Source organism: Engraulis encrasicolus, chromosome 24 (assembly GCF_034702125.1).
Source record: "Engraulis encrasicolus isolate BLACKSEA-1 chromosome 24, IST_EnEncr_1.0, whole genome shotgun sequence".
In the NCBI taxonomy this organism is placed as follows: domain Eukaryota; kingdom Metazoa; phylum Chordata; class Actinopteri; order Clupeiformes; family Engraulidae; genus Engraulis; species Engraulis encrasicolus.
In genome coordinates, this window is record NC_085880.1 from 24724633 (window position 1) to 24741200 (window position 16568).

The 16568-nt window shown below is 42.3% G+C and overlaps 1 protein-coding gene across 1 annotated transcript in view; it reads left to right on the forward strand.

The window, feature by feature from the left end:
* Positions 1 to 11494, forward strand: part of plekhh2 (pleckstrin homology domain containing, family H (with MyTH4 domain) member 2) — a 54744-nt gene extending 43250 nt beyond the window's left edge. The window contains exons 22-30 of the mRNA XM_063191919.1: positions 727 to 904; positions 1908 to 2063; positions 2659 to 2750; positions 3064 to 3205; positions 3907 to 4049; positions 4683 to 4812; positions 5365 to 5451; positions 5690 to 5839; positions 9948 to 11494. Of these exons, the coding sequence (XP_063047989.1) occupies positions 727 to 904; positions 1908 to 2063; positions 2659 to 2750; positions 3064 to 3205; positions 3907 to 4049; positions 4683 to 4812; positions 5365 to 5451; positions 5690 to 5839; positions 9948 to 10136 (1267 nt within the window). The 3' untranslated portion in view covers positions 10137 to 11494. The remainder of the gene's footprint in view (positions 1 to 726; positions 905 to 1907; positions 2064 to 2658; positions 2751 to 3063; positions 3206 to 3906; positions 4050 to 4682; positions 4813 to 5364; positions 5452 to 5689; positions 5840 to 9947) is intronic.
* The last annotated feature ends 5074 nt before the right edge of the window (positions 11495 to 16568 follow it).

The window sequence follows — 16568 nt, forward strand, 5'->3', positions numbered from 1 at the left end:
CAGTGAATTCCTGAAAAGGGACTCGTAATGGCTCAGCACACATGACATATTTTAATAATTGCATTAATGGTGAATGAGTAATTGCAATGATGCCTTAGAATCACTGTTTAATACAATTACTGTTTGATAGTCAGAATATTTGTACTGTATTTGTATAGCACGTGAAAATGAAAAGGCAGCAAGGCCATGAACTCCATGACACACTCTCTCTCTCTCTCTCTCTCTCTCTCTCTCTCTCTCTCTCTCTCTCTCTCTCTCTCTCTCTCTCTCTCTCTCTCTCTCTCTCTCTCTCTCTCTCTCTCTCTCTCTCTCTCTCTCTCTCATGTATACCATCTACTGACACAATATCTCTCTCCTCCCTCCCTCGCTCTTACTGTACTTTGTGCTTGTGCCTTTTATCACTGTCCCTCTCTCTCTCTCTCTCTCTCTCTCTCTCTCTCTCTCTCTCTCTCTCTCTCTCTCTCTCTCTCTCTCTCTCTCTCTCTCTCTCTCTCTCTCTCTCTCTCTCCCTCCTTCCCTCACTCCCTCTCTCTTACTGTACTTTGTCTTTGTCCCTTGTATGGCCTTATATCGCCATCTCTCTCTGTCTCTCTCTGTCTCTCTGTCTCTCTGTCTATCTCTGTCTCTGTCTCTGTCTCTGTCTCTCTCTGTCTCTCTCTGTCTCTCTCTGTCTCTCTCTGTCTCTCTCTGTCTCTCTGTCTCTGTCTCTCTGTCTCTCTCTGGTAGGACGGAGGTGGGGAAGTATGCCATCTACTGCCAGCGTTCCCTGGAGCGTACGCAGCAGCGGGGGGAGCGTCAGGCGCGGCCGTCCAGGATGGAGATCCTCTCTCTGCTGCTCCGCAACCCCTACCACCACTCCCTGCCCTTCAGCGTACCTGTTCACTTCCTCAACAACACCTACCAGGTACACACACACACACAAACACACACACACACACACAAACACGCGCGCAAACACACACACATACACACACACACACACGCGCGCAAACACACACACACACACACACAAACACGCGCGCAAACACACACACATACACACACACACACACACACACACACACTGGACCAACATGGGCCAATGACCGTCAATGCTGGCTGTTTTTAACATTTGTCAAAATTGGGAGCTGACCAGTTCCCCATTGTGGTGAAAATGTTAAATGTTGGAAACAACGTTGAAGGCATCACAAAAGCTGACACACGCAAGCATGCACAACATGTACAACAATCAACTTCCCCTGTTACGTCGACATACAGTAAAAGAAAGCCCACTGAACTGGTGCTTTCTCTGAAAGGAAGCTTGAAAGGGTCTGTGTATTTTCTGCTCTTTGTTGTGGTTTGGCTGTTGATTTTGACTGATGATTCAGCCCCTAATGTGGTGGCAGTGAGCATATGGGGAAGTGGGACTGACTTCTCCAAAATCATAAGATAACGCTACTTTAACAGACACATGCACCAACACACACATGCACAAACACACACTGCTCCATTATTTTATGCACACAACTTTTTCAGCCTCTGTTATGACATAGTAAGATAAGATAAGATAAGATATACTTTTATTGTCTGTTTGCACAGAAATTTGTCTTGCATGACACTTCTCCACAATGTAATAAAACATCTGTGACCTGCGTATGTGTACACGCGTGTCAGCAGAACTTGATGGTGTGTGTGTTTGTGTGTGTACTCATATTTCATTCAAAACTGTGTGTGTGTGTGTGTGTGTGTGTGTGTGTGTGTGTGTGTGTGTGTGTGTGTGTGTGTGTGTGTGTGTGTGTGTGTGTGTGTGTGTGTGTGTGTGTGTGTGTGCGTGCGTGTCTGTGTCTGTGTCTGTGTCTGTATCTGTATCTGTATCTGTATCTGTATCTGTGTGCATGTGTGCGTGTGTGTATGTGTGTGTTTCTCAGGTGGTCAGTTTCGATGCCTCCACTACCGTTGAGGAGTTCCAGAGCCGCCTGAACCAGGACATCTGCATCAGGAAAACCAGCCAATCAGGATTCAGCCTCTTCTCCGACGACCCTGCAGGACAAGAGCTGGAACACTACCTGCAGGGAGGACTAAAGGTCACACACACACACACACACACACACACACACACACACACACACACACACACACACACACACACACACACACACACACACACACACACACACACACACACACACACACACACACACACACACACCAGGGCTTGGCACTAGCACCTGCCAACTGGTCAAAAATGAGTAAAACTTGGCTGTGGCTAGCAACAATTTTAGACTCACGGGCCACTCTGACAGGTAACATATTCTTGGGTATGACATATGTCAGTAGAACATATCCTGTTTTTGCACCGTTATATTTAGGTTCAAGAAAGATCATTTTGTTTATATTTTATGTACTGTTGGCAGTTGTATCACTTTTCTGAGCTTAAATGTATCATGGTAAAGAAAATATGTCGAAGAAATGCTGAGAACAAACATGTGGCTAGTAGAAAGGCTGAGTGACTCTGGAAAACCACTAGCCACTGTGACTGGAGAGCAAAAAGTGAGCAAAAAGTTCATGTCAAGCCCTAACACCATTAGATGTTATACCTAACACCATTAGATGTTCTCGTCATTCTTGTAGATATTAAATTAAATGTATCTCTGCCTGTGTCTATGTTCTGTCTCCCAGATCTGTGACATCATTGCCAAATGGGAAGAGGCTTTCAAGCACACAGGCAAATCAGAGACGTCCAAGAGTGTACGCTTTACATACAAGAACAGGTAGTGTGCAAATGTACACAAATACTCGGGGACACACACATACACACACACACACACACACACACACAGCCAACAGCACACGCACCTCCCACACACACACAAGCACAAACACCACACACACACACACACACACAGCCAACAGCACACGCAACTCCCCCCCCCCCCCCCCCCCCACACACACACACACACACACACACACACACACACACACACACAGTATAATGCATAATGATGAGATAGCACAGATTCAGCCACAATAGGAAAATGACTCATGCACCTGTCTCGTCTCCCCCGTCCCCCCTCTCTCCTGTAGGCTGTACTGCTCCCACCAGGCGAGGGGGGAGACAGAGAGGGAGCGCCTGCTGCTGGCCTATCAGACCAATGATGAGATATTCGCCGGACACTTTCCAGTCAACAAGGAACTGGCTTTGGAGATGTCTGCCTTACTCGCTCAGGTTTGCACACACACACATGCGTGACATTCACTGCATATCAATGCTGTTTCACAATCAACAGAACGACACAAAATATTTTCTACATTTTGACGTTTCTTCAGCCAAAGTGAGGCAGATTACTTAGATGCAACATATTGGTCACAGGTCATGGTGCAATGTAAGATTAGTTGCCTAATCTTGCCACTGAAGACACCAAAGCATTTACCAAGCAAGGATGATATTGGACATGGAGGATATTGGATTTGAACCAGAATCCTTCCAACTCAAGAACAAATCCCAAACCATTAGGCCACAACTGGCTATGTTTATCTTGGATGCCTCACATTCACAGTTACTCTCCCACTATTTGTGGATAGCTGTGCCATACTCAGGATGATGGGGTTCAGTGTCATGCTAAAGAATACTTTAACCAAGTCAGGAGCGGCTAAAATGTTGGGTTTTATCTGGCCCTACACAGTAGTTACAGTGAGAATGAGCGTGGACTAAGGACTGTATGAGCCCCATAATAATTTTGTTGCAAATGAATATGGAAAAGATCCCCAGTTAATGAAAGAAAGAAAAAAAGAGCGAAGGAAAGAAAGAAGAAAAGGGCTACATCCTTTCAGTCGTCTTCATAGTATATTCCTTGTACTGTATGTATATGAATATATATCTCTCTCTCTATCTCTCTCTCTCTCTCTCTCTCTCTCTCTCTCTGCCAGGTGGAGTTTGGGGACTTTGAGCGTCCGTTCTCCCCCGCCGGGTCTGCTGGTTCTCATGTCAAGTCCAGCCAGACCCTCAAGCAGGTGCTGGAGCGCTTCTACCCCAAGCACTACAGACGGGCCTCCTCAGAGGAACAACTCAGGTACATACAGGTCATACAACCACACGTTTGGAAAGCAGAAGAGGACAGTTACGGTACAGAAAAGACATGTCAACATGCTGTGCACCACTGAACTTGACCTGCAACACCAGACATTGTTAAAAGACAGAAGCAAACCGTTGATTCCAGAAATCAGTGGTTTAGTAAGAAATATTGGGTGGCTGCACACTGTGGGAATGTAAAGCCAGTAATGCCCATAATATGGCATATGGGCATAGGAGCAGAGGACAATCTGATTGAGTGTATACGAGACATGGCTAATGTGTTTAAGACAGATCCATTCCACGTTTTTCAATCTGATTCAATTCTTGACTGGAATGGTGATTTTATTTCATTATGGCTGTCAATTCTACAGTACTTCAAGTTATAACGGTCAGGCTTTAATAGGGCCCATGTAGATGTAGCCACTGTTATACTGTCTCTGAAATTGTAGTTCATCTTACAAATAAGCTTATATTGTTCTGTAGGCAGCTGAACAGTATGTGTCGTGTAATATCATCCATATATGAATCATTTTCTAAGCTTTGTATATTTCTCTTCGGTATGAGTGTAGCAGCTACATGGAAGTGACTGTAAGCGTAGTCCATATACAGATAAGTTTGTGCTGTTCTGCAGGCAGCTGAATCAGCGTCTGTCAGGCCGCTGGGCGTCTCTCAGGGGTCGGAGTGCGCCGGAGTGTGTGCGGATTTACCTCACCGTAGCGCGCAAGTGGACTTTCTTCGGGGCCAAACTCTTCGATGCCGAGGTAAGGCACAGTGACGCTATTTGTTGCTGATTAGTTTTGATCCTTAAGTTCACTGTTTTTAGCCGAGTATCCAAATATTTGCTAAATTGTCTCTAGTTTTATTTTTACATAATTCTGTCGGTAGTAAACATTGACTGAGAGACGTTATCACAAATTTTGTTTTAAATTCTAATTGCATAATATATTGAATGTCACTGTGTTACAGCAATGTGAAAGAATGGGTGGAACCTTGTACATTTAGCCAGTCAATAAATGGCCACTCGTAAATGTGCAAAATCTGTCTTTTGTGTGTTGCGTGCACTAAGGTAAGGATTTTCATTGTGTTTGTCTTTGCTTCGCCCGTTGGGTGTGTGTTTGCTCATACTGTATGTTCTTTGTCTTTCCTTCTTGGTTTGTGTGTGTGTGTGTGTGTGTGTGTGTGTGTGTGTGTGTGTGTGTGTGTGTGTGTGTGTGTGTGTGTGTGTGTGTGTGTGTGTGTGTGTGTGTGTGTGTGTGTGTGTGTGTGTGTGTGTGTGTGTGTGTGTGTGTGTGTGTGTGTGTGCCTGCGTCCAGCCCATCTCTCCATCCTCTCTACCGAGTGGACGTGTTTGGTTGGCAGTACATGAGGAGGGGATCAGTGTACTGGAGTTTAATTCTATTGTGAGTGCCAAAGACACACATTACCTGTGTTTACCTCGACACACTTTATTTTCTCCACCTGGAATAATAGACCAGCTATAATCACCTTCGCTTAGCTACTTTTATCTCGCTTCCTAACTCTTTCTCTCTTTGTCTGTCTGTCTGTCTGTATGTCTGTCTGTCTGTCTGTCTGTCTGTCTGTCTGTCTGTCTGTCTGTCTGTCTGTCTGTCTGTCTGTCTGTATCTTTGTTCCCCTCAGAAACTGCTGGTGTCACATCCTCTGAGGACGATCGTGTCCTTTGGGGCGAGTGGTCAGGACTTCATGCTGGTGGTCAGCAAAGCCAACGGGGGAAACACCTGCAAGGACAAGCCCACAGAGAAGCACCTGTTCTCCATGACCGTGTCAAAGGTAAGTAGAGAGAGAGACCGATGCACTTAAAGGTCCACATACATAATGCATAACTACTGTGAGTTGATCCTGTCAGAGCAAGCAAAAATAGAACTGGGAAATATGGAACTGGGGTATGTCCCTGATTAAGTAAAAAACGAAACTCAAAATGGATGATGGACCCCGCTTGATGTAGGCCTGCATATAAATGTAAACATTAGGGTACCTGTATATGGACATTAAAATGAACACCTGCACCATACACATATTGACAATGAATTGAAAAATATGTTCTAAAATGTGTGATTGATTGGGTGGTTTTACATACTGTAGCGAGTGAAAATTAACATGGAATCAACAACAAAACATTCTTCAGAAACTAGAATGCACTCTGTGAGTGCTGCAGACCTTTGCCAAGGAAGCTATTTGTTACAACATTTGACTATGTTACACCTGTTTTTTGTTTTAAGTCTTTCTGCCTTTTTTTGTGGAGTTAGAAACTGGAATGTCAACATTAGCCCTGTCCTGCAGTTCAATTTGCGCTCACTAGGGGCGTCTAGATTTGTGCACCAGCAATGGTGAAAAATCTTTTTAAAATCCTGGTTTTGGTTCATGATCCGGATCACCACCAGAATTTAATCACTTCTTCCTTGGGTCATTTCCAGCAACTCCGTCAAGTTTCATCCAAATCCATTCATAGGTTTTTGAGTTATCCTGCTGACAGACAGACAGACAGACAGACAGACAGACAGACAGACAGACAGACAGACAGACCAATGCGACCGAAAACATAACCTCCTTGGTGGAGGTTACCAAAAAAAAAAAAAAAAAAAAGGTGGAAAGAGAAGATAGGGCAAGTGAAGTTACACTATACAACAGCTATTTGTTATCAAATAAAGCCAGGGCATCCTTCCACTCCTAGAACAGTTAAGCACATTCCTGTCTCATCTCAGCAGCAGTGCCGTCCCTAGTGTTGCAGGAACAGTGAGAGATGGGGGCAGGAAACATGTGGGAGAGAGTGACAGGGTAGGATGGGGATATGACCCAGGCCAGACCTGGATCTGCATATGACAGGGGGGCCTTAGAGCAGTGTGCCACAGCACCCCCTACCCCTAACATACTGTATCTGGAGGGCTCTTAAACACCTTAAGGCTTAGGGAGTAAGGTTAAAGAGGACGAAAAATGCATTTGAAAGTATGACTACATTTTAAAAAATGATCAGCACTTAAAATTGTAAAGCAGTCATAAAACTGTAAGATTTTTTGACAAATATGGTCCCAGGAATTAATTTATTTGTAAGTGTGCCATTTAAGTTTATCTTGTTGAGGTTACGATGCTCTGTGAGCTGTTTCATTATGTCCAGTGAAGAAAGGCCTCAGTGTCTAGTTGTTTCAGGTAAACATACTGTTATTTGCCTTGGTGGCATCAAAGAAAGAGGCAGGGGTTTAACAGACTGTGGGAGGCAGAGACAGGTGAGATGACAGAGAACAAAAGAGAGAGAGCCACAGCTGAGTGTTTATCATGGCTGGGCATCACTAGAACATAGACCGCAGACATTTCTGAGATCATACCATGTGTAGTAAAACATACACTCAGTGCCTGTGTAATAAGCACGATACTGATGTTTGTGTGTGAGTGTGTGTATGAAAAGAATGCCAGCAACTCTGGCCTTGTCCAACGGGTTTCATTGAGACTGAACGGTATGCACATCTTCATATCCTCAGCCCAACCCCAAACTATGAATCACCATGCGGGTTCATGACAATATATTTAAAGGGAAACAACATAACCTAAAACTCATCCAAATGTTTCCAGATCATCTATACAGTACATACTGTACATATATGTCACAACAATCACTTAGACACATTTACCCTGAAAGCCACGTCTGTAGGGAAATACATTCTTCCTGAGCGTAAGCAGTAAATGTTTTTGAATTACTTGTGGGTAAACGAAGAACACTTTGTGGTTGGTACAATTACAGTGTAAGTCCAACAATGCAGCATAAATAGAACAGGAACAATTACTTGTGAAAATAAATGACCAAATGAAGAAAAATATGACTGAAAACTGCAGTAAAATGTTTTGAACACCAGAAAATTGGTGGCGCTTGGGTGGTGGAAGAGTTTGTTTGGCAGGCTAAGCAGGTGGCCTGAAGTGACAGTTGGGGATGGCTTAAGGTATTCCCAAGGTATTGTCATGTCATGTAAAGTATGTAGAAGAGAACAACACTGCTGCTTTGAAGCATCACAATTCACCACTTTATTTTTCTTTGTTATAGTGTATATTCTACACATTGAAAATGATGAAACTTTGAAAAGCTGCACCGCAAATAGACACTTTCAAGGTGGTCAGGGACTCTCAAAACATTGTTGTGTTGTCTGCCTGAAACAGGCGCCCAGCTGTAGAGCCCTGCATTACACAGGCGTACTTAGTACATTCATATGCTAAAGGTTGGGCAGTTCAGATGCTGTCAGGAAGTATTAATTGACTGATTACTTACAAATAAAAGCAGCCCAGGTGAATACTTGGCTCTGCAATATTTTATGTCAACACTTCATTGTAATAGTCTATTGTGTTAGAAGGTGGAGATTTGTATTTCTTTTTTCATTTCTTTTCAACCCTTTTAAAGCAGCCGTTTTACAATAGGTAGATTTCTCATTTAGGACTAATTGCTTCTCACAACTATTCATTGTTCCAAAATGATCTGGTAGTTTGACCCTGGTTGGTTCGATTGGTCTTTGGCATGGAGGTTTCTGGCAGATCTAGCATGACAAAAAAGTCAAAATAACACTTGGCTGTAAATTACTTGATAGCACAAAAAAAGCCTCATATGAAATGAGTACAGAAATTTAGAGATGCATGCAGTGGCGGTGTTTCGAGAGAAAAACAATTACAAGACCACAGGACCACTTACAGTAAGTGGCCTGTTTTTCTATCAAGAAGTTGTGCAAGAATCCAGTGCAATCCACAAAAAATGTCACATACTGTTCCTGTATGAACAGTATAGAAGTTTCCTAAGAAGTTTCACTGTTTTTTCTTGACCCATGACGGCTTTTGCGTAAGTTGTGTTGCCCGGACACTCTGAACAAGATCTAACATCTTTCAAGATGCCTTTCTGATGCTTCGGATTGTTTCTGAGGAAGATGGAGGTTATCCATTATAATATGTTAAAGATGTCTGCGTTACTAGAAAAGAAGTGAGTTTGATTTAAAAAGAAGACAAAATGAACATTGTGCGGGGGGCGCTGTGGCTTAGCTCCCCACATTTGGCCTTACATTGCCCACATTTCCCGGCCCTGCCCCATCTCTCTCTCCCAATCATTTCCTGTCTACTCTCACACTGTCCTGTAATAGTAAAGGCCAAAAGGCCCAAAAAAAAAAACATTGTGCGTACATTGATATTACAGACTTGGTTGTTTCTGAACTTGGACAAGCCGAACATGAGATGTGGAACACAGTTTTCAAACAAAATCATACATCAGCATGCCATGCACAACCAAAACAAAAAAGTTTCCCTGAGGCTACATAAACTGCCCATGCTGTTTTCAATTCATCAGCAAAAGAAGGGGGAAATGTCCATGACCGCACATCACCAATTTTAGGAAGTATGGCAAGGGCCAGTTTATAGTCTAGACAACAAGTCTCACAAACTAATAAACGTGTATACATGCCTGTGCTGTAGGCTTTTACAGTTCTAACCCAGCAAATACGTGTATGAAATTGTGTTTCTTCAAACCCATCCATTGACCCATATCATTGAACCCACACCCATATCATTGAACCAACCACATGGACGCATGTTACTTCTCATAAAAAATCAAGGCTAAAAATAACTCCATACTACACTATATTTGAAAGATGCTTAATATTGCAGTGCATTGTGTTGTGTTTCACTTCCTTGTGTTTAATACAAACAGAAACTGTGATGAATTGTTCACGTCACTTTTTGCCCCATGAGTGTGTGTTGTACTGTGTACTGTTATGAAATATAGAATAAAGGGACCAGAGACCAGTACGTAGGTTTACTCCATTTACTGGTATATCTGAATATCTGCATGTGTGCATGATCAATTTCAAATCACACTGTATCACTACAAAAGAGAACGTCTAATTCTGTGTTTTGACAGTTACGGGAGCTGACCCTCTTGATCGCGGCCTACACTAACTCCGCCCACCAGCAGAAGTCAGCTGCCCACCATCTCTCCGCCCCCGCCCTCTTGTTGGCACAGTCTGACCTGAAGACCCGGGAGCTGTGCTCCATGTCACCCCCAAACCCTGCATCCTCCAGGCCCAGCAAGGCCCCCACCCTCCTGTAAGACTGCCAGCAGAGGGCCCTGTAGTGTATACACAACAACATAGGTACTGGACATGGACATCAATGCAAAAAAAAAAAAACATAGATACAAAAAAAAGACTTCTCTGCGTTCATACACGAAGAACCATTAAGTCCTATACCAGAAAAAAAAACATTTAAAAATATAAAGTCATACAGTCACACACATTTTGACGCACCTTTTCACAGTTTTACACAAAAATGGCCTTGATAGCACGGTGTTGTTCATTCCAACTTATAGTGCATTAAGTTTACTTTTTGGCCAGTACAGGCTTTAGGCATACTAGATACATGTGTATCACTATTGGGTTGATATTTTGTGAGGGTTGGTGGTGAGTTGATATTCTGTGTGGCCGTGAGAGAGCGATTGCTAACCAATCCTATGTTATTGTTATTGTTTTATGGGGTGTTGCTTCACGCAAGTCTTGATTAGTGCCAAAGACATTCCCACACCCACACATGGCCTTAAAGGGACTGAACAGCTCAGTGAAGAACTTCTCATTTCTTTCGTTCTCTGTTTTCTTTCTTCTCTTGTTTTTGTCTGTCTCCCTTACCGCACTTATTCTCAGTTTAAAAGACCAAAATAAGACGTTTTGATCTTTTGACCATATTGTGATTTGCAAAGTGCTTTGACACGGCCCCAACAAGCATGTTGTATTGATTTACTGGATAGATTTTAAAATATGTATTACAGTTACCAGCTAGTAGAACTTGCACAGTAAAATAAGCAGTGTTCATTCAACACTATTCTCAGAATATGCGGTCCCAATCACTTCAACTCTTTGATTGTATTAACACTCAAAGTTGTACTCAACACTGTTTTAGAGCATATATGCTTTCACTGTGTCAATTCAACAGAGTTGAATTAACACTAAAATCAGCATCCATATATTCTGAGACTAGTGTTGAATTACCACTGCACTTTTTGCTGTGTGGTTTAATGAAGACCTCAGACAACAAGGTGTCAACAAGTGCCAACTCGAGAATGTGTGTGTTTTGTTCTCGAGTTTTGTAGGGCCAGTGTTGAGATGAATTACACGCATCCCTTTGCATAGGGTATTAAATAACCAAAATATACAGAGATTCATAAATGTGAGATTATATGGAAATATATGCCTGATGTGTAATTTATTACTACAATGATGTAGCACGTAGATTTGTAAGATACTTGCTTTTGTTTGAAGTACAGTAAATGTCTATGGTTTGCCGAGAGTATTACTAAAGGCTAAGGTGAAGTAAGGACAGGATGGAGCAGAGAACTCTCCGGTGGAGTGAAATGTGTGTGTGTGTGTGTGTGTGTGTGTGTGTGTGTGTGTGTGTGTGTGTGTGTGTGTGTGTGTGTGTGTGTGTGTGTGTGTGTGTGTGTGTGTGTGTGTGTGTGTGTGTGTGTGTGTGTGTGTGTGTGTGTGTGTGCGTGCGTGCCTTAGATTGGAAGCGTTGATGTCTCAACTACAGAGAGAGAGGGAGAGAGAGAGAGAGATTGGGGAGAAGGACGAGAGAAAGAGATCAGAGAGGGGTGGAAAAAGGAGGCTAGAACGAGAGGAAGAAAGAAAGAAAGAAAGAAAGAAAGAAAGAAAGAAAGAAAGAAAGAAAGAAAGAGGGTGAGAGAATATGAATGTGTTTCAGTGGCATTCTCATGAAGGTATTTGATATGGAATGTTGTGCTCAAGTATATGTGATGTTGGTATGGAAAGGCAAATATCAGTTCAAGATTTCGTGATACTGTTAGTGTTCAGGGTGTATTTCATATGATGGACGTACACTGTACAGTGCGTGCATACCAAAGAGATTAGACATGGATTAAACAATTCTTGAGGAAGAAACTACATAGTTTTCACGGATTATCTGTTAAGGGGATACGATTGCTCGACAAAATCTGACACTGGACATCTCAGAGCATGTCTGTGCAGGCTTGTTTGTGTACTGCATGTTTTCTATTCCATCATTGTAACCCACAATGGCTACGTTTACATCAGACATTTTATTCGGAATTAACTCCATTTAATTCTGAATAAAGCTCAATTCTGCTTTTACGTCATGTAAACACCTTTTAATTCTGAATTAAAGGAAAGATCAAAGTAAACTCGATGGAACTACTTAATTCTGAATTATTAATTCGAATTTAAAGTCTCATGTGACTGTAGCCTATGGCTCTGCTTTGCCAGCCGCAACATCAACAAAATCTTTTTAAAAGGTACGGGACAATACAGGTGTTTCCAGGAAGTGAAATGAAGTTTGTGGGAAGAAGTGGGTGTCAGAGGGAGGTGTCAGAGCATGTCCGACCTTAGGTGAAGTTAACATTCTGAGAAGAGTTTGGAGTAGGTGATGGTACGCTCCTCCCCAACACAGATAAGATTAAATTACGTAATTGTGATGATTTTTTGTGGGTCATGATATGTAAGTTAGTCATCAGTGCTGACGGCTGGTAATTAAAATATAATGACAAGTCAAACTGGAAGATGTTCAAATATAGCTGTATTTATTGCACAGCTGTGAGGTTTTTAAAGAAGTCTTACATGTATGTATGTGTGAGTCTGGGATTTTCACAAATGTATCCACAAATGCTAAAAAAAATAAACATCTTGAAAAGCCAAAATCCAGTGTGTATGTGTTTTTGCATGTGGGGTTGTGCTTAATCATAGGTCATGATTTGTGAGAGGGCTGACTCACACACCGAAAATGACTTCACTGGTCACGGTGAAACCAGCCACGGTGAAACCATGTGCGTCTGCGTCACATGTTTGTAAACACTACAAGGACTGTGGACAGTCTGCCTTACACTCTTCAGAGAAACCTCCTCCTGTGGGTTAAAACACACACACACACACACACACACACACACACACACACACACACACACACACACACACACACACACACACACACACACATTTTAACAGACTTGGTATCAGTCTACGTATATGCAACCCTCAACATGTCAATCCATTTATCATTATTTCAATTCATCTAATTCATCTCATGTATATAATTTAAAGCAATCCTTACTTTTTTGCCGCATAGTGTGAATGTGATATCCACACTAGGCCGTCATGTAAAAGCTTTCTGTGGGAATATGTTCTTTTTGTTTGTTTTTTACTTAAAAATCAAGTTGGACCAGTTCCATCATGACCACACATGTTTACTGTAAACAACCGAGTGGTAAAGGGTTTGTTCTTTATGGAAAGTTTTACAATATTCTCCTCTGATTCCTATTGGCTCACATATTAATCTCTTTGGGGATGAGAAACACATTTTGGTGAATTTGGTGTCTAGACATATTTGAGTCATTACATAATACATTAAGACTACGAAACACGTTTTTTTGTTTGTTTTGTTTTTAAAACTGAAGACTTACAACAAGACAGTGGTGGTGACAGAGTCCCACAGGTATGAATGCAAAGCCACATCACTGAAAGCCCCACCCACACTCACCTTTCCCTCTCACCCCATTGGTCCCTTCGCATGTAAATCTCCGGAGGACGCCATGGTAACCAACAGGTCTCAACGTCACCCACCTTCCTGGTAATAATTATGAGCTTCGGGTTGCCGTGTGGGGGAGGGGGCATAGCCAACTGAAGTCACCCATAACATGACTGAAACGCCAGTGCCTGCCTGTGTGACAATAGTCGTAGTTTTGTTGGGGGAGGGGTGACAAAGGGTGTGGCAAAAGGGAAGGTATGAGAAACACCCATGTAAGGAGTCCATTGTAGCATCAACAAACACAATTCTGTATTCCAATTTTAACATATTAAAGGGGAAAATACATGTAGAACGTATACACTGTATAAATTGTTTAAACGTTGCTTGTTCATTTCTAGGCACAGCACACAAGTCCTGTCAACAGACAAATGGTCACAGTTTCTCTATTCACATTTCTCACAGAACAATGACTAATGCATGTACTATTCCCTTTGTCGAGAAATGTGGTAACAAAGTTCAGATAGAGATTAGTTTTCTATTTTCTGTTGACCAAGCTATGGTAAACAAAACACTTATTCTCTCTTTATTTCTCTCTCTCTCTTTCTCTCTTTCTCTCTCTCTCTCTCTCTCTCTCTCTCTCTCTCTCTCTCTCACTCTCGTGCTGGTGTCACCTTCGGAGCAGCTAATGAATAGATGGTAAGGCAGGCGGGGAGTTGACAAACTGGTTTGGCCTGTTGGCTTTCAGGGAGATATCCTGCAGTCACTTCAGGTCTGTGGCAAGTTGTTTGGTTGCCATCAGCGCTCCGGTTGCCACTACACAAGCCGTGTTTGTGAGCTCTCTGGAGATTTATGTTTTACATTCCCTCAGCCTCTTTATCTGTATATTGCTGTCCTTTGTATTTATTGTTAGGTAACTTCTCAACTTAATTTCCACTCTCACTCAAAACATTGAAACAGAACATGTCTTACATAAAGAAAGGAGGTGTATCGGGTAGTATTTATCCATAAAGACCCATAAAGGTGCCTGCTATAAATTTGCTGATACCAGAATGACAATGGCCAAGTCGTAATAGATTATTAAAGGTCCTGTGTTAAGTATGGCCATTGTACATACTACCTTACACCACACCTCATGCAGCACTGGACCCAACTTCAACTGCCACCTAGTTCTGTGTAACCGCAAAGCCTGAGGAGTTAGGTATGTGCTTATCAATGTTTAGCCAGATTCAGGTCAGTTAATATGAAAACCCATGCATATTCCCCTAGCGGAGCTGCAGCTGGGTGGGAGGTTGGGACTGCGGTCTTTCCTCCCAACAGCTGATTATCCAGATGTGAGATACACAGTTTTTGGCCATAACTAATTTAAAGGGATTGTGGCATTTACATGTACACCTGACCAATTTCTGTGGGTTTTGACATCTGGGCAACACGTTGTTGGAGAAACCTAATATTTTGTTACACATTGAATTGGTTTACTAGTCTCAGCCACACACTTTCACAAGGAGACTTAAAAAAGGTATAACCATGAAAGACACAAGCTCAAAGATACAGGCCACTGGCAATACACACCAAACACCAAGCAATACGTAATGTGGTAATATGCTACATTAAAATGGATTATGGTTTGCTGCATGCATAGGTATACCAGTCTCGGTCTCAACCACACACTTTCACAAGCAAACTATCTAAGGTATGACCGTGAAAGACACAAGCACCAGCATTGCGCATCCACAAACACCCAGCAATATAGCTATAGTAATATGCCACATTCAATTGGATTAGGGTTTACTGTGGGTTGTGAATGTAGCGTTTATTAAAGCTCTCTGGATCATTATTGTTCGCCTAATCAAACATCAAGTATTTTATCATTAGGTTTACAGGCTACTTCCCTGATAAGAATATTTATTGTGCTGTCATTTAAGAGTGTTATCAATGCTCAGCTGATAAAAGCCCTGTCTTAAACGAGTAAATGTGATAAAATCCTGTGTACGGTAGACAACTTAATTGGTTTATTGTCTCAGGCAGAGAGTGAAGATTAACTCTTTATTATTATGGCACACGCCACACGGTCTAAGCTACAGCAGCTGTTCCCAAACTTCTAGAATGCCAGGACCCACTTTGAAATGTGAAAAAGGCCCACGGCCCACGAAACCTTAAATCACAACTCAATACACAACAAGAGTACTATGAGCACATTTTTTTTCCCAAGAAAGTAGGCTCCTGACATATCAACTTAAGATGATACTTGAATTATGTTCAGTTGGTTTATTTTATTATATTTCCCTTCTTCCTACACAATAAATAAAATCACCTTTATAAGAAGGCTATATATTTTAAGGACCTCTCAAGGCCTATCTGCAGTGTCACCAAGGCCCAGTGTGCCCAAAGCTACAGTACTGGTATACAGTATACAACTCACTGATCTTCAGTACAAATCTAGCCACACACCACACCACAGAGAAGACTTTCCTGTTTGTCAATCTCCCCATCCCCCCCCCCAACCGCTCTCAGTGAGACCTGGGCGGTAATTTTCCACCTCAAAATGGCTGTCACACTACATCGCTGCACCTGACTGAGGTGACACCCTCTGACATGGTATGTCAAAACTGCTTGGTATAGGAGTTTCATCATTCACTGTCTGCAAAAATGTTTACAATGACATTTCTTAGTCCGAATCCCTGGAGTGGATAAACTCAGCACAACTCTGCCGCTAGATTAAAGTAGAGCTCTAAGTTTGAACACACTCACAAAAGAACCTGCCAGGTTTTCATTTAAACGTTTGCTCAGATAGCCTGCATGGTTTAATGGTGACTGTGGGTCTCATAACAGCCAACGAAAAGACATTGTGGAAGAAAATGAGAAGTTGAGAATATTGGTGGACGAGAAATACACCTGCCAAAAGCAAACTTCCTTGATGAAAAAGAAAGCTAATGCCGGTTAACCATTACAAGCACCCAGCTGACTTCTGTCCAATCCATACAGCAACCATTGCCAA